This window comes from Rhinopithecus bieti, unplaced genomic scaffold (genome assembly GCF_001698545.2).
Source record: "Rhinopithecus bieti isolate Rb0 unplaced genomic scaffold, ASM169854v2 scaffold_20153, whole genome shotgun sequence".
NCBI lineage: Eukaryota > Metazoa > Chordata > Mammalia > Primates > Cercopithecidae > Rhinopithecus > Rhinopithecus bieti.
In genome coordinates this window covers 181,223-204,586 of record NW_016809845.1, presented here as the reverse complement: position 1 = coordinate 204,586, position 23,364 = coordinate 181,223, and the positions used below count along the sequence as shown (strand labels likewise).

Sequence of the window (23,364 nt, the reverse complement as noted above, 5' to 3'; positions counted from 1 at the left end):
ACATCCCTGAATATGACATAAAATTCACAGACTATATTTACCCATGAATCCGGCTGAATTCCAGCTCTGTGTTTCTCATCCCATATTAAACTGACGACAGATGCACCAACAGAGGTTACTGGGGAACCTCTCCCAGGCATTATCTTACAGAGATAAAGTTCTGTAATTAAGCCACTGTTCACCAATGTGGAAATAATACAGTGTATTGGAAAACGGTAATTAACTAAACTATCATCTTTGTAACAGCCTGTTACACGTGGGACTCCTTAGAACAGACTTTGCTTGGAGTCCAACAGCTCTTATTTTAAGTTGGGCAGGAACAAAACTGGGGATGAGGGACTTCCCCCTGACTGAGCTGGCTGTTGGTGGCATTATCCTGTTACCACTGAGACCAACCAGGTGCTAAATTAGACCCAAGGGCTGGGAGAAATGCTACCAACACAATCTTCAGTGCTGTTCCCAAGACTTACCCAACCCCAACGGGCCGGGCTAGGGGTCTGAGAGTATTGGCTGGATAAAGACAAAGGAGCTCAATTACGTAAGTGAAATGGTCTCAGGAGATGGTGGTAGTTTTTCAAAGCATCAGGAGAAAGAGTTCTGATCAGTTCAATCACAGATATTTTAGGGAGGGCAATGAGAGCGAACCGACAATGACTTCACATCATGGTGGTAGCAGCAGGTGCACCGAGGAATGAGCTGAGGCTAGGGGTACAGCAGCTTGCTCAAGGCCATGCAGTTCCACAGTAAGTGGAAGGTCAGGACGAGAGCTCACATCTACCAGGTTCCCAAACCTGGGCTCTTTTCTTTTCCTTTTTTTTTTTTTTTGTTTGTTTGTTTGTTTGTTTGTTTGAGACAGGGTCTCCATCTGTCTCCCAGGCTAGAGTGCAGTGGCCTAATCTCGGCTCACTGCAGCCTTGAACTCCTGGGCTCAAGCAATCCTCTTGTCTCAGTCTCCTGAGTAGCTGGGACTACAGGCACATACCATCTCACCTGGCTAATTAAAAACAAATTGCAGAGACTGAGGTCTAGCTTTTCTTTGCCCAGGCTGGTCTCCAACTCCTGGCTTCAAGCAATTCTCCTGCCTTGGCCTCCCAAAGTGCTGGGATTACAGGCATGCACCATTGTACCCAGCCTAAAACCTGGGCTCTTTTCCATGACATCAATGTGTCAAGAAATTCATCCTCCCCACACCAGTAAGAATTCATTCTACTCAAATTTCATTACCCCAGTAGCTTCTCACCTTGGAATGCTGGTGTAGATCAGAGGTTTTCATCCTTGGCTGGATATCAGAAGCACATGTGGAGATTTTAGAAATTATGGCAGTCCAGATCTCCCTAATATGACCCTTTGGGAAACAGGGCCCAAGCATCTGTATTTCTAAAAAGCCCCAGAATTCATCACCTCTGATATGCCGCCAGAATTGAAAGCCATTGATCCAGCTGCAATGATTATACAACAATTTAACATTAATAACATTTCTTTATGTGAGTCCAGACTAGTTCATTCATTCAATAAACGTGCTTGAGCTCCTACTCCCAGATGAGCTAATGTTCTTGATAAAGCATCTATCTTGGTCCCTGGCACATAGAAAGTGCTCAATACTTCAATTATATTCATCACCCCTTAATGAGAGCTTCCACTGTTCCAGAGAGAAGGCAAATTGACGGGAATCCAGAGGTGAGGAGGCACTGGTGGATCTGAAGCAGAGACAGACAGGTAAATAGTTACTGGCAATGTAGAGCACACCCAGCAAGGGAGGCAGCTAGTGGTGGCAGCAGGCAGGGGAGGCTTTGCCAAGTGATCTGGTTTTGAGATACACAGTGGTGTATGGTAAGTGTTCCATGGCTTCTCACTGGAGGCCGTGGGCTGAAATATGCACACTCACTATTCTTACTCTCATGCTAAGCCATTTGCTCCTGAGCATAGTTCTCAGGCCAGGCTGTTTCCAGCAGAAGGGAGAGACTGAGGTTCAGATAATGTTAATGTGTAACCAGAAGCCAGGAACCTGGCCCCGGGTAGAGCACCAAGTCACAACCTTCATTCCCAAGTCCTCTGGAAAATGCTGCCTTGGAACCCAATGGGCTCATGCACATACCCAGTGGAAAGGACAGCACCCTGGCCTTTTGACAAGCTTGCACCTGGGAAGCAGCAGGGGTACAGAGGTAGACACATTGTTCACATCCCATCTCTACCCTTCTCACTTCTGATATGGATTTCGTCAAGGATAAGGATGCCTTCCTCAACTACTGAAGAGGGCTAACAAGATTGCTCAGCACAGGAAAGGAGCCCTAAGGTGTCACTTGTCTCCCTCATATTCCTCATTGCCTAGCCCAGAACCTTTTGATGGAGTAGCCCCTTGGCCACCATCAACCAAGCATGACCCTGGGCCAGGTACATCTTTAATTCACTTTACATGCCTTCCCTTGTTGAATCCTCAATGCAACACTGCTGGGTTGGCATAAATGAAGAAGAAAAATGTGCAGAAGGGCAAACTCTTTACATGCAGTTGAAGAAGACATCAAAGGAGTGGAGGCAAGGAAGGGTGTGGAGTGGAGGAAGTGAGGGCCTCTGGGATCTAATCTTTCATAGCAGGTGGGGGCATGCAGACAGATGCTGCCCACAGCCAGAACAGAGGGGCCATCTGCTCCTCTGCACCCTGCTCCCCCGCCACCCTGGCCTCAGCCAGCTCCTGTGTGCGATGGAAGCCAGGCCAAGGGAGGGCAGGCAAGGCAGAAAACAAGAATTCCAAACTCCGAGCCCAGTGATGGATGATTCATATCTCACTCCTCATGTCGTCTCCCATTTCTGCAGTTCTCATCTTTATTTCATGAATATTTTATTCTCAGAGCAATGGCTCCACATCCCCCATAAATCTAGCGGGTGGCTCTTTACTGCATCCATGGAGCTTAGTGCATTCACCTGCATTGGGTAACTACATAATCGTCTGATTCCTTAGAAAACATATGAGCTCAAATCTACATGAATATTAAGGGGTTGAACGCACATTACCACTCTTCTTCAAGTAGGTGTCTAAACTGTGACGACATCCTAGAGCAAGCCATTAAACACAACTTGGGCTCCACCCAAAGACAGGTTTCTGGCTCTTAAGAAATACAGCCAATGCCTCAAAATGAAACATTGAAAGATCAACCAGACACTCTCACCTAATTGCAAATGCTGCCCCATAAAACACGGGCAACCAGGAGCACAGAGTAGTTCTGGATTAAATACCATCATTATTTTTTGAAGGTTTTAAGAATATGCTTCTAAAAGACTGTTGTTTTGAGCCCTTTCCTGGTTCCTATTCCCTGCATGATAAAGTCAAAACCTCTCGGTCTGGCATTTAAGTTCTTCGGTGCAGGTCCCGTATCCCTCCCCAGCTTCGCCTGCTAGCATCTCCTTCCTCATGTTGACACTTCAGCCCTAAAGCTCCAGGAGGTATGATGACTTTGTTCACCTCCGTGCTGTTCACCTTGCCCAAAATGCAACTTCCTGTCTCATCTTTAGTATCAGGATTTGTATCAATGCTTCAAAGCTCAGTTCTAACAGCTCTGAGCCCCAAGTAGTCTTCAATAACCACACCCCTAATCCCTCTGACCCCACCATGCCCTGGCTGGGCTGGATGCCCTCAGCACTTTTGTGATACTTGCTGATCACTGCAGGACAGCCTGCTCAATGAGTGGAGACTGCTGGGCCCAGCTCTCTGCCACATCTGTGCATGAGAAGGTAAGCTCCCTGAAGGCAGGGGCCGAGTCTCTACAGGCAGGCTTATTAAAGGAAGAAAGGGAGAGAGGGAAGAAGGAAGGGAGACATTGCATTTGAAATTTGGAAACCCATAAAAATAGGAAAAAGATGGAACATTTCCATGCAACAGAAGGGGTTGGAGGACAGGCAGCTGCTGTGCTTTTCCAACCTGCCTCTCTCCATGTGTCCTCATTCCTATCTGGAAGCAGGTTGGCAGCAGGGGCAGGAAGTCCCACATTCTGGAAGCAGGGCTGATGTATTCATCATTTCATAACTGAGATCCTGGACTTATGCAGAAGCCAGAATAAAAGGTAGGATGTTTTACCAGCAAGAAAGGAGCTGTTCCTCACAGCTAGGTGATTCCTTGGTCTCCTGGTCTCTACATTTTTTTCTCTTTTCTTTTCTGTCTTCCTATCTATGTTTCTTTAACAATCACCAATCTCTCTCTCTCTCTCTCTGTCTCTCTCACACACATACACCACAACAATTAACTGTGGGTGGTCCAGGCTGAAATTGTCCAAACCGTCACTAAACTAGGCATTGTGAAGGGACATGGCTAAAAGCAGACAATGACTTCCCATCCAAAGGACAAGCTCTCCCTGCATGTGGCTCACAGATGATAGGCTAGAGGCTGGGGCTGAGCCTGAACCTGTGTCTCCAGGCCCCCAGCCTTGCCCACTGCTGCCCAGGAAGGCAAATTCCTGACAGTGTGATTTTCATCCACCTGGAGACCCTCCCCTGCTCCCCTGACACAAAAGGCCTTTGCACAGAGGAAACCAGGCTGAAAACTTACGGAAAATAAGCAAAACCCAAAACAAACAACACAGAGTGGGAGCAACGTGGGCCAATTTGGGGGCCTGGTCTTTTCCATCCTTCTCATCCTTCTTGGTCCTACTGGGAGTGGTTTTGGGACCACCCCACCATGGCTGCCCACTGATGCTTCCGTGCATAGAGACCTGGGTGGTGACAAGCAGGTGAATGGTGCACACTGGCCATGACCTGGAGGGGCTGGCATGATGAGGAGAGGTCAGATATGTGCGGCCTTTCCTTAACACTGCTCATCAGAATAATTCACTGTCCCTCCCACTGACTTCTTTATACAAAATGTTCCAGTAACCAAAGAAGCTCGGGACAGAACCATCAACTGTTCCTTTCAGGCTTTTTCATCAAAGCTCTGCCTTCTTTCCCTTCTGAGCTCCAGGGGTGACAGGACAGCCACTGAGGCTGCAACTGGCTCCAGCTTCACATTCCCTTCCATGGAGATACACTGAAGGACGGAGAGGAAGACAGATGTCCCCAAATATTGCAGATGTACTGAGTTAAGCAGTGTCCTCCTTCCAGGGAAGAGACAGCGTAAGGACAGAGAGCTCACTACCTGGTATAATGCAGAGTCCTGTAAAGGAATGAGGGACGCCCACCCCTGTCTTCACCCCTGACCTGCCAGGAATGCCCTTACAGACCAACGAATGGAGGGTGAGATGTGGCCAGACACCCAGGCCACAGACATGGTAGACCCACCCTTCCTGTCCAGAGGTGCCAAATCCCTGCCCGAAATTAGGCTGAGAAGGAGCCCGCCAGCTCTTACGTCCTCCTGGCTGTTTTTCTTTCCTGGCTCAGTTTATTTGTGTGCCCCTTGGACCTCCTTCCTCTGAAACAATTTAATGAACTACCCGGTACTATCTGAGCTTTCAGTAAAACAAAACAGGTAAAAAACAAAAACAAAACAGAAGTGCTTTTGGGTCTGATGCAGGTTGCTTTACCACTTCCTGTTTGAGGTTTATATCCATTTGCACCCACAGAGTCTCTAAGCAGAGCTGTGGTTCTAGACATAGCTGAGGCCTATGTGGCACAGAGTGACAGCCCCGCGGATGGTGTGGCTGGGCATGTGTAGTTTCTGCTGGCAAAGCATCATCACCAAATGACACTCCTTTCCACCCTCCCTTAGGGGAACTGTCTCCAGGTCTCTGGGGGACCTTGGTGAAGGCTTTATTTCAGAAAAAATAAAAATTTAAAAAAAAAAAGAGCTTGCAGAAGAATACAAATAAGAAGGAAGTGTGGATGGACAGAATCAACTTGCAGTTGGCACATACAGGGAGGGACGTGTGCCCAGAACCTGGAGTGTGGACAGAGCTAGAGTGTTCCCTGGGCTGGGTGTACCCAGGAGGGACAGGGCAAGGCTGGGCCCTGCAAGGAGGAGGAATATAGGGAGAAAAGAGTGCTGGGAGGGACAGGGATCCCCTGATGCTCTGGGAGAACAGTGCCCTGTGGCCCTCGGTGAGAAGTCAAAGAGAATCAGGAAGGAATGGGCTCCTCTCTTACCCTACAGGTGGTCTCTCCAGGTCAGGGTGGAGGCACATGGGCGGGGCAGGGTAGGGAAGGGCTCTCTGGCGCTGCCCACGCTGTACCTGCTCTATAGATAAATACAGGACTTTAGTGGCTAAGGCTGGCACTGCAGCACTTTGTTCAAGCAAGAAAACATCCCCTACATTCTTCTCTAGTTTTAAAAACAAAATAAAACAACAATAAAATCCCCCAATATAAAACTCTGTTGTCTCCAGACAAGATGACTCAGGTGAATACTAGCTAGAAACAACCTGCCCTCCCAACGGCCCAGTGTGACACTCTTGCCTCTAGGCTGCGAAAGGGAGGGCAGGCCCCAGGGTGCTGACCTCCTTGGGGGTCTCCTGGTGGCACCGGTTACTGTTCCACCACAACTCCAGGGCAGCCACCAGGCAGGCCAGGAGCAGGCCAATGGCCAGGATGCAGAAGACCCCGGCGAAGCTGTGCAGCTTGAGGGATTTGCCGTCGGCCTGGGCACTGGCATGGCTGGTGAGGTCACAGCGGCCCATGTGTGGCCACCACTTCTGCTTCAGCACATCCAGGTCCCCTGTGTCCTGCAGCTCCAGGATCCTGCAAGACACAATCCAGGTGAGCTATAGCCACTGACCTCATCGACTCAGCCATGAGGGCCCTGGCCCCTGCCCCACCATGCTGGCCCCACCACAGACAACATTGAGCCATCCTAGCAGCTTTCTGCCTTAGCTCTTCTCTTCCCAGTGCACTCTCCACACTGCAGGTAAAGTGTTATTCCCAAAACACACATTAAGTTTTGTCACTTCTCTTCCCAACAGCCCCCCACTCTCTCCCACCCTATCCCACTGCCCAAGAATAAAGTCTAACAGCAAATCACATAGGGCCCGTTACACGGATTCTGTGGCAAGAGCTCAAGATAAAACTGGGAAATACAGAAAGGAAAGAGGCAAACATTTAGGTTGTGGATTTAGGATATTCCTGATCCTGAAAATGCTTTCTTTTGAGCTTTCATTACTATATCCTACGTCTCTCCCACTGGGATTCACCAAATTATTCACACAATCATTTGATTTGAGGACCTTCTGTGCTTTGCCTAGTATGATGTTCAGCACTGCTGAGCTTATGGTCTAGAGATACAATCACTGACCCTAAAAAAATTAGCTCAATCAAAGTGCAGGCAGAACTGTGATTAAAAAAAAAATTAATCAAAGTAGAGGTTCTGGGAAACAGCACATGGTGGGTGGTGTTCACTGGAGGATTGGAGAAATCCTCACCGAGGAGCCTAAAGGTAAGGGGAAGCTTGAAGGATGACTAATCATAAAACAGCTCACATGGGTCTAGCATGTTCTACGTGCCAAGGAGTACCCTCCATGCTTGGCAAATAGTGTTGAATCTTCATTCGCATGCCAATCTTTTGAGATGGTTATTCCTGTTTTCCCATTTTACAGAGAAGGAAATCAAGGCACAGAGAGGTGAAATGTCTTGCCAAAGTCATTATGAGGCTGCCAGGGTTGGCTTTCAACTTGGAGGAGGAAAAGCCTTCCTGAGACTAACACCCCATGTGAAAGTCATGTCTGGGGTAGCGCTTAGCACATTTAGGAAGTGGAAAAATGGCCAGGGAGGCTATTGGGTGGTACAGGAGCAGGCATCAGGTGAGGACAGGGAAGAAGGCAGACCCCAGACATGGGCTCTGAGAGGGCATGAGTGGAAGTTTCGATTTCATCATGTGTGCAATGGTGGGACAACCCATGCTGCTTCTATACTCCCCACTGTGGTTTTCTTTGGTTGTGGTATTTTTGTCTGTAACCCAGGAGCCTTAACAGAGAGCCAGTGGTAGCTGGTAGCACTCAGACCCCAAACACCTAAGCTTTTCCAGTGGGGAGTGGAGCTCTTTAAGCCTGATCCATGGTGATATATTCGACTGATAACATCTGTAGAGGTCCCTCTGAGTTCTCTGGGTGTGTGTCGTTAGAGAGCAGCAGTTGTTTATAGCCGGGAGAAATTCACTGACCACTGGAGAGTTGTGTGAGCTCTACCCTGGACCTGCATTCCAGGTCAGCTGTGACCACAGACCTGAGGCTATGCTCAATTCCCATACATGGGCTTGTGTCTGGTGGAGACAAGAGTCACAACCCTGAGGGGGTCCCAAGACCTGTCAGCATCATGGGCCCAGCACAGCATGGCCTCTTGATGGCTGGCAATGGCCTGGCTCAGTGCAAAGATTGGCTTTGGAGGCACCAGACCTCACCTGGACCAGGGACTTGCCCCTCCTAAAGCTCAGTGTTCTCATCTTTGCAATATAAACTGTTGACCCCCACTTAGATGAGCAGATCCTTCAGGACAGGAGCTGTGGGTTACTCTGTTTTCCCTGAGCAACCACAGTGGCTGGCACCACTAAGGCTGTCAGTAGATGTCTGTTGTGTCAATAAATGTGTGAATGTACCAATTGAGCAGTAAAAACTTGACTAAGATGGCTGTGGTTAGATATTGATATAATGTCCATTAAGTGCTCAGGGCACTGGTCAGGATGTAAGACACAGAATGTGGCTGTACATTCAGGGACTTGGTTGTTAAGATACGTGTGCATTTATATGGTTTGGGGTCATGCTTAGATTGCCCAAGAACACTACAGACCACTCTCATGGCACATCACATGGTGAACCGGACAGCCGCAATGTTGTACCACCTCATATGGATCATGTCGGGCCAACTCAGTGGCTGCACGTCTGCCTGTTCACTGGCCGTAATAAGTCTGTGCTACTGGGTGTGAGGAGGCTGAGCCTCTTGGCAGTTGCAGGAACCTCAGGGACAGATAGGCAGGACCTCAGGGCCTTTGAGGATGTCAGCAATTGAACAACTAGCTAGCTATGGATAAACAGTAGAGCTTCGTGTTCATGGCTATCCATTCAAATCCAGGCTTGGAGTCTCTCAAATTTAGCTCTCTTATCACTAAAGCCTGAGGTTATAATAAATGTACCTACCTCACAGGATATTGCGACAAAATGAGAAGAGGGAACACATACAGACTGTTAGCTTGAGATCCAGCCAGTAATCAGAGCTCCATGAAAACTGGTTAGTAGTTGTCAATCTGATGGCCACATTGACCAGTAGCCTTATCTTGCCAGCACTGACATGAGTGACCTTTTATAGAGAACACAGTAGGAGCTGATCATTTTACACTGTTTGAATCCTCATAACAGCCTGCAAAGTGGTTCTTATTATGCCTATTTTATGTCTCAAAGACCTAAAGCTCAGAATCTAGATGACTTGCCCACTGTTGCAATTAGAAAGTGGTAATGCTGCTCATCAGAGCTGGGTCATTCTGACCCAGGAGGCCATGCTCTTTCCAGAACAGCAGGCTGTTCTCCTGGGGCCAGCTTCGGGGCCTAGGGGATGGTGAGGCTCTGGCCAGATGGTGGTTGTGGGGTCAGATCCCCACTCCTCCATTCATTAGGCAGATCCTAATTCCCTGTGCAATGTCAGGGAAGTTGCTTAATTTTGCTGACCTCTTCTTCCTGCTCCCTATAATTGTATGCATTTTTTATACCCAATCTTATCCCAGAATGATAGTAAGGCAATTTATAGGAAAGCATAACATAAAACAAAAAACTTAAACAAACAAAAATGATATTTAAATATGGAAGGAACAGAGGAAAGATAAAACAAGTCACAGGTACAAAATGACTTTGAGAATGAGGCTAAACTAATGCACACCGTAATAATACATACTCCCGCTTACGAGAAAGCCAGAGGGATAATAGCCACTTCCTGAAGCCAGTTGTTCTATTTTCCAGACAGATATAATTGCAGGTGCTTTTTTTTATTCAATAGCTGTGGAGCCTGCTACACAGTAGGTGCTCAATAAATGGCTATTAAGTTGCTAAACATTTATTGAATGCCCACTCTGCATGCTGTGGTCTGCAAGCCAGTTTATAGCACATAAGCCCTGCCACACATGCACATACATCTAGATTCTGTCTTCTGCCAAAGCAAAGGAGCATATCTTTATTGAAGGAAGTAGTTTAGTTTCCAGGATGAAGGGAAAGACAGTTACAGCAGTTCCACATAAGGCTAGGACCTACCATTTATACTAGAACCTGTTTTCTGCAAAATGGCATGAGGCATTGCTCTCAGGACCTGTCCCTTCACTCCTCTGAAGCATGCCCTAGCTAGGGGCAGCTCACAGTTCTGTATACACCATACAAGAAAGCCTTCTTTTTTTTTTTTTGAGAACAGGGTCTCGTTTTGCAGTCCCAGGCTGGAGTGCAGTGGTACGATCTCAGCTCACTGCAACCTCCGCCTCCTGGGTTCAAGCGATTTTCATGCCTCAGCCCTCAAGTAGCTGGGATTACAGATGTGTGCCACCACATCCACCTAATTTTTTGCATTTTTACTACAGACAGGGATTTGCTATGTTGGTCGGGCTGGTCTTGAACTCCCGACCTCACGTGATCTGCCCGCTTCAGCCTCGCAAAGTGTGGGGAGCCACTGCACCCAGCCCAACAGAGCCTTTTAAAGAAACACTGGCATCAGTAAGTTGGCAACCTGAGGTCTGAGTGTCGCTACTCAAGGGATGATCCCAGCCCAGAAGGAACTGTACCATACAGGAAGATGAGGAAACCGTGGGAGGCCAGCACAGGCCACTAGTGACGTTTCCTTATCATCACAGAGCACATGTCTTCTGATGAAAGCAAACAGTAATCAAACACTACTTGTCAAAATGACATGGAAACTGGACTAGCCACATTTGATTATGGTGACTGCTGGAGTCAGGAGAGCAGCACATGGGGTCTCTGTTGGGAGGTTTTGCACATGGACCTCACGGTCAGTGAGTGGACAGGTAGTGGGCAGGCCTGTTTCAGAAAGCCTGGTCTCTGGAATCACACACCCCATGTTGGCCCTGGCTCTGGTCCTCTGAAGTCACACAAAGGACATCTCACTCGTTCTGCCTCCAGCAAGGCTTAAGATACTAGAGGTGGGAAGCCACACCCCTCCCCACTCATCTCCGCCTTCCCCAGGTTGAGTATTCTCAGGTTCTACTCTGACCTAATGGGAGTCCCCTCTGCTCTGACTCCATTCAGCAATCTAGCCAAGACCGGGGCTCCTGGACTAATGTCTGCTGCCTCTTCTCTCCAGTGTGTCAATGTTCACTTCAGCAGACTCTCAGGAGCTATGTGAGCAGTGTGAGCACACCGGGACCCTAACCTTTCCTCGCTGGGGCCCCTGTGCTTCCATGAGCGCTGTCATGGGGCACATTAGTGGTCTTGGTGCTGCTGCTGTGTTGGCCTCATGGGCTCTCTTACCATCTGTTCTAGAGAGATGCTCAGAGGTTGATGATCTGTGGAATCGTCCTGAGCCTCCCATCTCGGAAAACCAACTGGTGTGAACCTCAAGAACACCAACGTGTTATAAATCCTGGAGAGAAGCCATTCTTTTTTCATGCATTTAATCTGAGCAACTGATAAATCACTACTCCTCCTTCCCTCTTGTCATCTCTCTCTCTCTGCTCCAGAGAGGAGAGGGAGGAACAGAATGTATACTTGATTAGCCCTACTCTTTTCCTCAGTTTTGCAAAGAAGCCACTGAATGGACTGGTTGCAGGCCCTCCTCCTCAGCCTTCCCTTGATGGGGCTGAGGCCCAGGTACTCATGAGAAGAAGAGCACAATGTGGACATCTAGAGTGTGGGAGAAGGGAGGTTGTGGGGCTTGGAGATCCAGCAGCCACACGGGCATAGCACTAGGGCTCAGGAGACCTAGATTCTACTTCCAGCTCTGCCAGCAGCTGGCTCAGCAACCTGGATATCCTAGTTACCCTCTCTGAACTGCAGGATGTTAAAGAAATGATTTATAAGGACTCTCACGTCTCCAAACAGAAGTTCTTTAGTACTGAAATTCATGCATTAATCAGTCGACAAGCGTCGCCCCTGAACCTGGCATGATGCCAGCCTTTTCATTCCAATGCTTCTGCCTCATTTTGGATTTGGGTGGACTCTGGCAGAGCCTGCCCCTAGGGCTTCCTCACTGGGCTCTGCAGATTCATCCCTTCACCCAGCAAAATGCCCTTCACAGATGTGTGCAAGAAGATGGCCCAAGGCTTAGACACCTTGGGGACAGGAGCTCTTATTCACAGCTGACTACTGGACAAAGGCCACTGAACTACCCCTGCCCCACTTCCACCCCTTCTGGCTAAGGCCACATACCTTCCCTCCCCCAGCAGACAGCATCTCCTTGGACAAGGAAACTTCTGCCCTACAATCAGAGGCCCCCTCCAGCCATGTGCAAATAAATATGGAGACATTCTGCTTCTCTGACCCTACTTTTTTAAAGTCTCCACATCGACTACTCTACTTTACAGGTACATTTCTCTTTAAAAGTGATTACTAGGCCCTTATCAGATCCTGCTAATTATTCATTTTTCTGGCTAACTCCTCCTCGTTCTTCCAGCCTCAGGTGTCCCCTCCTCTGGGAAGTTCTCCCAGATATCCTGGGTCTGGTGAGATACCCTTTTCTGCCTGCTTCTACCCTAGCATACTGAGGATGTCTTTGCCACATGCTAATATGCTCTGGGCTGGCATTACCTGCTCACAACAGAGACCCCCACAGAGACTCTGAGCCTTCCTGGCAGGGACCATATACTTCCACAGGGTCTGAGGGTAGGGGAGGAGGAAGCAGTGGGGCATAGTAGGTGCTTAGGAAAATGTGATGAACGAAGGTGTTTGCATTGGCTCTTGTCTTCTAAAAGGTTATTCTCTTACCATTGACCACTAGAGTCCCGAGACACTAGAGTCCCGAGGCAGCTGCCTGAGCTTACCTCTGGGAGAAGAGGTCCCTGTAGGGGCTGCCATGCTGCAGGGCAATCCCGTAACCCTTGCTGCTGATGCTGTTGCCGATGACAGTCACCGAGCAGTCGTCATCTGTCAGGGCTGCGTATTCCACCACGGCCACATCCCACAGGAAGGCATAGTTCCCCTTCTTTGCCTGAAAGATCAAAATTACCATGAAATCCGGCAGGCCTGGCCAGTTGTGTTAGCTTTGATCGGTGAGCCATCTTGATGGTGGGATTTGAGGGACCCATCCTCAATGGTCTTCCTACCCACCAGACAGCACAGCAACTGTGCTACTGTTTCCTGGCCTACAAATACCAGCATTGGTTGAGGCCACTCACTTTGACTAGACATAAAATGTGTGCAGACCAGCCACAAAACATCTCATGGAGAGGGGAAGGGCGGAGGAACTAGAGGTGGGCTCTAAGACGAGCTTCCTGGTCACAGTGCCATGGGCCTATGTCTCAGATTAGAAGGCTCAGCCTTGGAGAGTGTAGAAAATCTAATGCCAGGTGACTGAGATTCTCAGATCAGAATTGTTAGGGAGCATAACAGTTGGGGATGAGGAACAGGGGAGAATAGAACCGTGGCAAATCTTACCCACTGATATTTCTACTTAGAACTTGTCTGAGCTCTGCTTAGGGTAAATCTGGAAAATGGCCCTGAATTCAGAGCCCCAGAGTAATGATGACTTAATATCAAGCACAAGCACATGCACATATAGAGCCCCCTGTGCATGAGGAAAAATCCGTCAGGGACAGGGCTTGACTGTTATGGTGCCATGCCAGGCTTCTGCTACTTGTCTTTTATTGCCCATACATGAAGGTACGCACATGCCTGCACACACCCCTACACATGCACACACATGCCTGCACACATACGCCTGTGCACATCCACATACATATGTGTAATACACACACATATATGCACCCATAAGTATGTGTTCACATATGTATGCATACACTCACATGCATATATGTTTGTATGCACATGCATGTAAACATATATATGCACACACACGTGCAGGTTTCTGGTGTCACTGTCTCCATATCAGTGAAGTGGCGGCAGATTCTTCCATCGGGAATTTGTCTGCGGTGACAGCTAAAGTCCTACTCTGTCACACCCATCCACAGCAGAGGTTGTCTTCTATCCTGAACCACAATTCTAACTTTGCCTGGAGTTTGGGCGCTGGGAGGGAATGCAAGCTGCTTTACTTTCTGGAAAGAGATGCAAACCTGACACTGTCACTTGGCCATCTTAAAACAAAGTAGGATGTTCTTAATGCAGCAAAGTGCCTGGCTTTAATGCTATAGCGAGCACACAGACAACTCTTTGCCACTTCTTTCCTTTTTACCGTGGCTCGCACTAGATGATGGGGGGCCTCATTATGGGCTTTGTGACATCACTGAAATATCACAGACAATAATAGGCCATGCTAGCAAGCTACAGGCTTCTTGGCATTGTTGAGGGCATTGTCCCTGGCTCCTGCCTTTGTTCAGTTGAGTCTTCATCCACTGAGACTTTCCAAAGAGTGTCATAGCTACTTAGATGAAGTCAGTCAAGATTTTATTTTCTTTCTTTCTTTCTTTTTTTTTTTGAGACGGAGTCTTGCTCTGTCGCCCGGGCTGGAGTGCAGTGGCTGGATCTCAGCTCACTGCAAGCTCCGCCTCCCGGGTTTACGCCATTCTCCTGCCTCAGCCTCCGGAGTAGCTGGGACTACAGGCGCCCACCACCTCGCCCGGTTAGTTTTTTGTATTTTAGTAGAGACGGGGTTTCACCGTGTTAACCAGGATGGTCTCGATCTCCTGACCTCGTGATCCGCCCATCTCGGCCTCCCAAAGTGCTGGGATTACAGGCTTGAGCCACCGCGCCCGGCCGATTTTATTTCTTTCAAGACCCCAAGTGCCCATGGCCCAAGACGGATTATTTCCTTGTCAGAAGTTCTCCATTAGAAGGATTTGTGGGCAGAGTATGACCTCCTGCAGTGGGAAGAGCCTGTTCCCAGACATTCAGACAATTTTGCCCAACAACCTTGTAAGAAATGACACACACCTGTGCCACTCTTCGACTTTCACCTCAGGGAGCAATTCAAATATTATACCAAGGCCTCAGTCCTCAACCAATCCAATTTCAGAAGTCCTAAAGGACTTTGACCCAGGTTGCAAAATTACACACATCTCTCTCGTTCCATGTAGGAAGATAACAGTCCTATAAATTTTTCCTGCTGGCAAACAAGTTTTCTCACAAAAAGATAGACATTTTCAACCTCTTAGTAACCAAGTTTCTCAGCAAAATGTTGACTTATGACCTAATATTTGGCTTCAGTCAGACTTTGGAGCATTTCACATCCATGCTTGCAATTCAACATGACAATCAGACATTGTTATTTGTACAATTTCAAAAGGGCATGTCACTTTGAGGGAAAAATTAAGATCAGGTTTGTTTCTACATTTCAAGTGATGCTCCAAGAATGAAAACAAAATATGCTGACTTAGACAGAGTGGAAAGGGACTCCAAGGAAAGCCTGATGTGGGCACTCTAATGGGACACATGGCTTCTTTCAAGCCACAGGTGTTTGTGACTCAGTTTGGGCTCAGGGACAGGCGAGCACAGCTGCATGAAAGCACCCACATTTATAGTCCTGCTGGCCTAAGCTGAAAAGGAGGGAACATCCAGAAGGGATGCTGGCAATGGCTCAGCCTCAAATCCCTGCTAACCAGGAAGGAAGTCCAGAGGAGACAGTAGGAGATGCCTTCTGGACCTGCTGAATACTCCATCTCCCCATTTGTCTATTTGTAAATAGGGACTAAGTTCATCATTATATTTATTTTTTCTTTTTTTTAAAAAAATATAGACAGTCTTGCTATGTTGCCCAGGCTAAATTTGAACTCCTGGGCTCAAGCAATTGTCCTGCTTCAGCATCTTGAGTTGCTGGGACTACAGGTTCACGCCACTATGCCAGGTTGCCAATATATTTCTTGTGTCTGCTTGAGGAAGCATGTGGCTGGATCCAGAATCTGCCTGAAAATGCTGAAGCAGGAGCACCTGGAGAGGGTGCTGTCCCACATTTTGTGATGGGAGTTGGAGGTAGGCTCTAGGATGAGCTTTCTGGTCATGGCATGGGCCTATGTCTCAGATTGGGGGGTTCACCCTTGGAGAGGGCAGAAAATCTAATGCCAGGGGATTGCAATTCTACGGAAATGTATGGGGAGTATAACAGTGTGGAGATGAGAAAGAGGGGAGGATGGACTGTGGTAAATCTTATCCATTTGATATTTCTACTTAGAACTTGACTGAGCCCTGTTTAAAGTGAATACAGGAAATGGCCTTGACTTCAGTGCCTCCAAGAACTGGTGACAATATCCAGCACAAGTACATGCCTAGACCTCCCTGTACATGGGGAAAAACCCTTTATGAATAGGACCCTGACAGGGCCAAATCAGAAGCTCCAATGGTGGCAGGACAGGCCAGACTCTAGCTCTGTCCTTAGGAAATACCCTCCATTCCTAAACGTCATCTTCACTTCCTTGGCATCCCAGAACTTTCTCAGCCCTTCTCTTTCAGCTCCATGCTGAGTAAAAGGCAGTGCTGAAGTATTTCCTTGGGTCCCCAAGTTCATCTATTTCCAGGAGAATTTTCTGGACCTTACAGACATCTCCCCCAGTTTCCAGTGTGTCACAGAGCCTGTCTGAGACATAAGGCTTCTTAGGTCTGACTATACTGTCAGGAACATTGCAGATGCCAGCTCTAAGAAGTTAAAATATCCCCCCATCATGGCCCTGTTATCTTTATACAGACCCTCTTCTTGTCCCATTTCAGAATGAGCTCCATCCTGTCCCCACAAAAACTCTAAGCTTTGCTTCTTCCTTGTAGGGTCAGAATCAGTTTTCCATGTGGCCCCTAATAATGATGAATTCACCCCCTTATTCTGTGCTACTTATCCACAGGTCTGACTTCCCTGCTACAGGGGGGACACCTAATATATCAAGCATCTGCCTCCAGGACAGCCAAGTGTGTCCTCTCTTCCCTGCCCCTCCTTCTGCAAGTTCACCCTCCTCCTTCCTTGAGTCTCAGCATTCCCTCCAATCCCGCTCCTAGGTTCAGTCACCTCCTCTGTAGGTGCAACCTCTTATCTAGCCTCTAGTTCTGTTAGGAAAGCATGTCTACCCCTTTCTCACCATTCTCCAACCCTTCACCTCCATTTCAGAGACCTCTCACATTAGGAGGCATTTGTCATTTCCTATTTATATTAACTCTTTTCTGTTGAGGATGTTTTTCAGGCTCTGGAAAAGACAGAGCATAGGCAGGAATCTAGCTTCCTCTCAACCTTGTGCTATGGTCTGGTGCTTGTAGAGGGAGGAGGGTGAACCCAGCCACCTCCCTGCAGGTGTCCCAGAGTCCCTTGGCCAAGTGTCACAACAGATCTTTAGATCTGCTATTTTTTTGCCACTTCCTGTTCAGACCAACTCCTTCTTCCTGTATCTCCCAGTACTGTCTTGTTCCTACTTCCAGGTGGCTGTGGGAAGTTGAGGAGGATAATGTCTGAGAACAGCCATGATAGGTGGTAAGCTGTTTGCAAATAGATTTGTTGGCATTTATCTCATCATGCCTAAAAGATAAAAGGGATGCCACTGATTTGAGTTCTGCTATTAAAAGAAAACAAAAGCAAACACTGTATTTCACCTTTCAATGGGTTAAATTACCTTTATCTGGTTTGGCTGGTCCATTTATAATATTAAACACATTCTGAATTTCCAATCGCTGACTCACCATGGATCAATGCCTTAGAATAAGGCTGGCGGAAAATTAGGCTGGAGACAAGGCTGTGGATACAGCCAAGCTTGCTCCAAGCCCTCAGCTCTCTGCAGAGCCTAGGTGGGCATAGACATCCAACAGTCCAGGCCCTTTTGACCCCAGAGAGCCCTTCAGGACTAGTTATGGGGTCCTGGGACTCTAGCCCTTGTTTCTTCCAGGAGCTATGAAACGTATTTGCAGATCATCCTAGAAAATAGATGTCTGCAAACTAATATGTGTAAGTGGCCAAACTACATTTCTAGAACATATGGCCTAGAAATGTAATTTGGCCACTTACACAGCACTTTTTTTTTTTTTTTAAAGATAATATCTAGTGGTAAAGGAATTGTGAAAAAAGTGTGCGTAATCCTTCATGGCTACCAGCACCACAAATTGATGTAACCCTTTGGAGAGTAATACAGCAGTACAGAACACAAATGTTTAAAGCTGCTCATGTCTTTCACCTTTGCAAGTTGGGAATTTAACCAAAAAAGTAACCTAAATGTATCTAAAATGCCTGATAAATATTCTAAATCAAGAGTTGACTCTAAAGTAAACATACAGTTTAAATATTTACTATTAGGGAAACAACTTAATAAATCATGGTTCATAAACGTGATGGCACTTTATGTAACAGATAGTAATATAAAGACTTCACAGAAACACTGTATGTTTATATTTATATACATATATATGAATACTTAAGGAAAGTGGCAGAAAATAATAGGATGAACAGATTATTATTGATAGATACAGTATTATAGCTGTTGTGTGTACATGTGAAATACAATATTCTAAAAGATGGATCATCACCTAATAGAGTGGGATAAGTGACACTTTTCTAGACAAGTGGGTGAAAGTGTTGTCTTTATTTAACCTTGTTTCACAGTTTGTTCTATCACACATGACACAGACACCTAATCCAATCTGCATCCTCCATGTGCCCGTGGCTCCACTGTAGCAGTGCCCTGGCCCATCAACAGGACACAAAGGCCTGGGAGAGCTCTCAGATCTCTCCAGGACACTGGCTCCCTGATGATAGCCAAGCACTTGGGAAAATCTCCTTGACATTTCTGGCCTATCTCTAAACATTTTGCTTCATTTCATTCTCCCCTTTTCCTAAAAGAAAAGCAAACAAACAAACACGGTCCAGATATAAAAAAGAATAGATGCAGGAACTTTAGGGAAAGGAGGAAGAATATCTTGGCATGAGAAAAAGTCAAAGGCATGTGAGCATCTATCCCTGGGATGCCAGGACAACAACAGCTAAAGAGACCACCCAGCCTTGTCTCCCAGCAAACACCTTAGCAAACAGATTCCCTTCTCAGTCTACCTGCACCTGGGTTGTTGCAAAAGGAAAAAAAAATTGACATGGTGAGGGAGTCTGGCTCTCACACTTACAGCATCCTCCCTAACATTTAGGGGAATATGATTGGCCTCTATTTGCTGGAGGAAGGTTGGGCTCTATAAAAGAAGCTGCAAGTGAGCTGGATTATTGGATGACTTGCTTGCGTTCTATGACTTCACACCAGCAGTAAAATGAGATTGCATTGCCTTTTGTTGCTCCACTGATTCCACCCCTTTTGGAACTCACGTGGAGCACAACCTTTCAGAGACATCAGCCTTCAAGGCAAGAACCTCATTACACTATTACATTCCATCCTAACTGCTTTGGAAAGGAACAAGCAACCACACTGCTCCCCCAAATGAGAATGCGTGTGCTGCAAACATCAGTCAGAAACGCTATGGGAAAGGAAGCACAGAAGGAAGCCAGGTGCCCGTAGTGCCAGGTGCAGGGTAAGTATGGGGCCCCCACTGGGTACCAATGCCTTCAGAAACCTGATCCCTTTATTATCGATGTAATACTTCTCAAGGGCAGAAGATTCCACCCCATTTACAGACAAAAACAAACAAACAAACAAACAAACAAACTGAGGCTCAGAAAAATTAAATGGCGTGTCCCAAACAAGCCTGAATTATGAACAGTGGGGCCATGTCAACCTGAGTTACATCTGGCTCCAAAGAAGTCTGTGCTGTCTCCTCTGTCCTGGTTAGACTCACGAAGAATGGACTGGGGAGAATTCACCTACTGTCTTTGCTCTTGGACCACTTCCCAGAGAACATTGCTGGTGATAGACCACACACAAATGGCAATGCCTGTATTTCCCTAGCTTTAGAAACAAAAGTGGTTCATGGAGTCACTGAAATTCTGGAAGAAGGGAGGACACGGGGTCTGCCCCTTCTCTGTACATCATGGACTCTTTGGAAACCTGACACATTCTCGTGTGCATTCACCATCTGTGCAGAGTGCATTCTGCCTCTGCTTCAGCCACCACTTATCCTAACAAAGCAGAACTCAGTCTTTTCAAGTATCCTAAGTCTTAGTTCCTATAGTCATGTTCATACAATGGCAACACATTACCACAGGCAGCCTGAACCCTGGCTACCGTGATACCTGTATTATGTATGCACCATGCCAAATTGTAAGATTCAACAGTAAAACCCAGACCATCTGCAGAGAAAAAGACAATTTTGCAGTCGGCTGGTGGGAGTGTGGCTGGCATGATATTTCTGGAATGGCAATTTGGTGGGGAGAATTGAATGTTTTTAAAATGTGTACATGCAGTGATTCTACCCCATGGGATTTATCCTAAGGAATTATTCAATTTTCAAAAAGTGTTTGCATAAAGATTTTTTCAGGGCAACACTGTTTAAACTAGTCAGAAGTTAGAAACAACCTAAATGCTCAGTAATTGGGAAACAGCTAGGTGAATGATAGTATTAGATGGTGGAACATTACGTTACCGTTAGTATGGGGCTTTGAAAGAGCATTGATTGTTAAGGGAAATTTCCATGAGAAAAAAAGAGGCACCCCTGAGCTATGAACCAGCCTGGGTTACTGAATCCAACTGCACGAGTTTAAATGCCAGCTCCACGCTTGCTGCCTATGCAGATGAGTTGCTTAACATCTCTGAGTCTCAGTTCCACTGGTCCCCACCTCACAGAGTCCTGATGAGGATTAAATTACTCAATATGTGTGATGTGCTTAGGATCTTGCTTAACATATGGTAAGTGCTAAATAAATGATAATCAATCTTATATTGTTTAGTGGAAAATGAACCTATTACACTAGAGTATTGACATTGTGACCACCTCTTAAATTATTATGTAAATCTTTATGTTTGTGAGGAATCAAAAATAAGTGCCAAATACAAGCCATGGTCATCTTTGGGAGGTGCCATCATGAGTGACTTTTGTTGGTTTTGAACATCTCTTTGTTGCCTACATTTCCTGCAGCTCAGCAAGCCTCACCTTTTGTGACTGGGGATATCAAGGCTCAGCCTCCTTCCTTGTGCACAGTGCAGCAGAAAAAGCAGGGTGCCCACTGTCACAGCCCAGCTCTCCAGTGATCCTACTGTCTCAGGGGCTAAGAATTGTTTCCTAAAAAGACGGTTGTGAGTGGGAAATTCCTGAAGGCAAAACACTGTACCTGGCACAGCATGAGGGCTCAACACGAGTTCCGTGTCCTCCTCCTTCCTTCAGTTCCCAGATGGTCAGGAGATCCATCTGTCAGCTGTGATTGAAGCATTTTTCCTCCACCTACTCCCCTCTTGCCAGTCACCCCCCATCTTCACCAACTCAGCAACACACTCTGTGTGAGTATGCAGTGTATGTGCATGAGTGTGTGCATGCAGAAGAGTGTGAGTTTGTGTGTTTATGTGCATGAGAGTTGTGTATGTGCATATGTGTAAGTGTGAGGGAGATGTGTTTGTATAGATGTGTACATGTGGATGCACATGAGAATGTATGGGTGGGTGAGTGTGTGTGCATTCGATAATACACGTTAGTGTCTATAGGTACGTATTTATGTTTATGTGTGCATGGGAATGTGTGTGTGTATGGGTGCATGCGTGTGCGCATGCCGGAATAATGTATGTACAGGTATGACTGTGTATGTGTGTGAATGTATGTGAGGGAGTGAGAATTATGTGAGTGTGTGTACATGTGTAAGTGTGAGGGAATGTGTGTGTGTGAAGGTGTGTGTGTATACATGTGAGAATTGTATATATGTGTGCAGGTTGATGAGTGAGTTTATGTATAAGTGTATGAGTGTGTGTATGATTGTGAGCACCATTGNAAAGACGCGCATGCCGGGATAATGTATGTAACAGGATTACTGTGTATGTGTGTGAATGTATGTGAGGGAGTGAGAATTATGTGAGTGTGTGTACATGTGTAAGTGTGAGGGAATGTGTGTGTGTGAAGGTGTGTGTGTATACATGTGAGAATTGTATATATGTGTGCAGGTTGATGAGTGAGTTTATGTATAAGTGTATGAGTGTGTGTATGATTGTGAGCACCATTGCCCCAAGGGAGGCAGCAGAGAAGAGGACTCAGGTACCAAGCTGCTGGAGAACCATGAAGGGTTCAGAAAAAGTGGACCTTCCGCTGGAGATAAAGAGCCCATCTCTAAAGAGAGAACAATGGAGAGAGGTGATGCAAAATCAAAATGATGTGAGGCTGTGAGGCTGACCATTGGTGGGCCCAGCTAGGAGGCTGCCAAGAAACCTGCTACCCAAAGAATGAAAGGTAAAGACTTTTTATCTAGATCAGACTCTGGACCAGCAAAAGGAGGCAAACCAGGACAGGCTTAGTTGGGGGGCAAGAGATTGCAGATGAACTCTCCACAATTACTGAAAAAGCTGCTTTCCTGAGGGTCCACAGGGCACAAAGTCAATTTGGGTCCTGGCTGCAACCCAGAGTGAACAGGATGGGACTGGACAATGAGATGACACAACCAAAGAGGAGCAAGGCCATCTGGCAGCAGGAAGGCCTCTGGCTTGTGTGGCATGTAGAGCACAGACACTAGGGCAGCCCTTAGCTTTGTCATGAAAGGCCCAGAGAGGCCACCCATGACCTGGTCAGGAGAACTGAGAAGATGGAGGTGTTGCCAGGCTACAGCAGTAGGACATGGCTCCTGATGTCCAGGTGCCAGGATTTCTGCAAATGATTGCCTATCTCATCCTGGTATTCCTGTTTCCTAGAGTAACATAGTCAATAGTGAGGAGGACAGCAGTGGATAGAGAGAATGACAGTAATTTTGCATCTCAAAAAGGCCACCAATCCCTTTTTTTCCATGAGTTTCTTTTCTTTGTTAGAAAATTTGTATAACTTTAAAGGGTACAAGGGCAGTTTTGTTACATGGATATATTGCATAGTAGTGAAGTCTGGGATTTTACTGTAACCATCACCCAAATAGCCTACATTGTACCCTTATGTAATTTCTCATCCCTTACCCCCATCCCACCCTCCCACCTTTCCAAGTCTCTAATGTCTGTTATTCCACACTCGATGTCCAGGTGTACACATGATTTAGCTCCCACTTATAAGTGAGAACATGTGGCATTTGATTTTCTGTTTCTGAACTATTTCACTTAAGATACTGACCTCCAGTTCCATCCATGATACTGCAAAAGACATTATTTTATTCTTTTGAATGGCTGAATAATATTCCTTTGCATAAATATACATACATATATCACGTTTTCTTTATCCAATCAACAGATTGATTTCATATCTTAGATATTGTGAACAGAGATGCTATAAACATATAACTGCAGTTATCTTTTTGATATAATAATTTTCTTTGAATAGATACCCAGTAGTGAGATTGCTGGGTAGTTCTATG

At 46.6% G+C, this 23,364-nt stretch overlaps 1 protein-coding gene across 2 annotated transcripts in view; it reads right to left on the bottom strand.

The window, feature by feature from the left end:
* Window positions 1–23,364, bottom strand: part of LOC108541203 (glutamate receptor ionotropic, delta-1) — a 138,485-nt gene that overhangs the window by 5,018 nt on the left and 110,103 nt on the right. Inside the window, exons 6-8 of one of the 2 annotated variants that reach the window (XM_017890659.1) lie at window positions 12,869–13,035; window positions 6,414–6,654; window positions 6,064–6,154 (exon numbers count right to left, since the gene is read on the bottom strand). In XM_017890659.1, coding sequence (XP_017746148.1) covers window positions 6,065–6,154; window positions 6,414–6,654; window positions 12,869–13,035 — 498 coding nt within the window. In that variant the 3' untranslated portion in view covers window position 6,064. The remainder of the gene's footprint in view (window positions 1–6,063; window positions 6,155–6,413; window positions 6,655–12,868; window positions 13,036–23,364) is intronic. The other variant, XM_017890658.1, reaches the window with a different exon arrangement.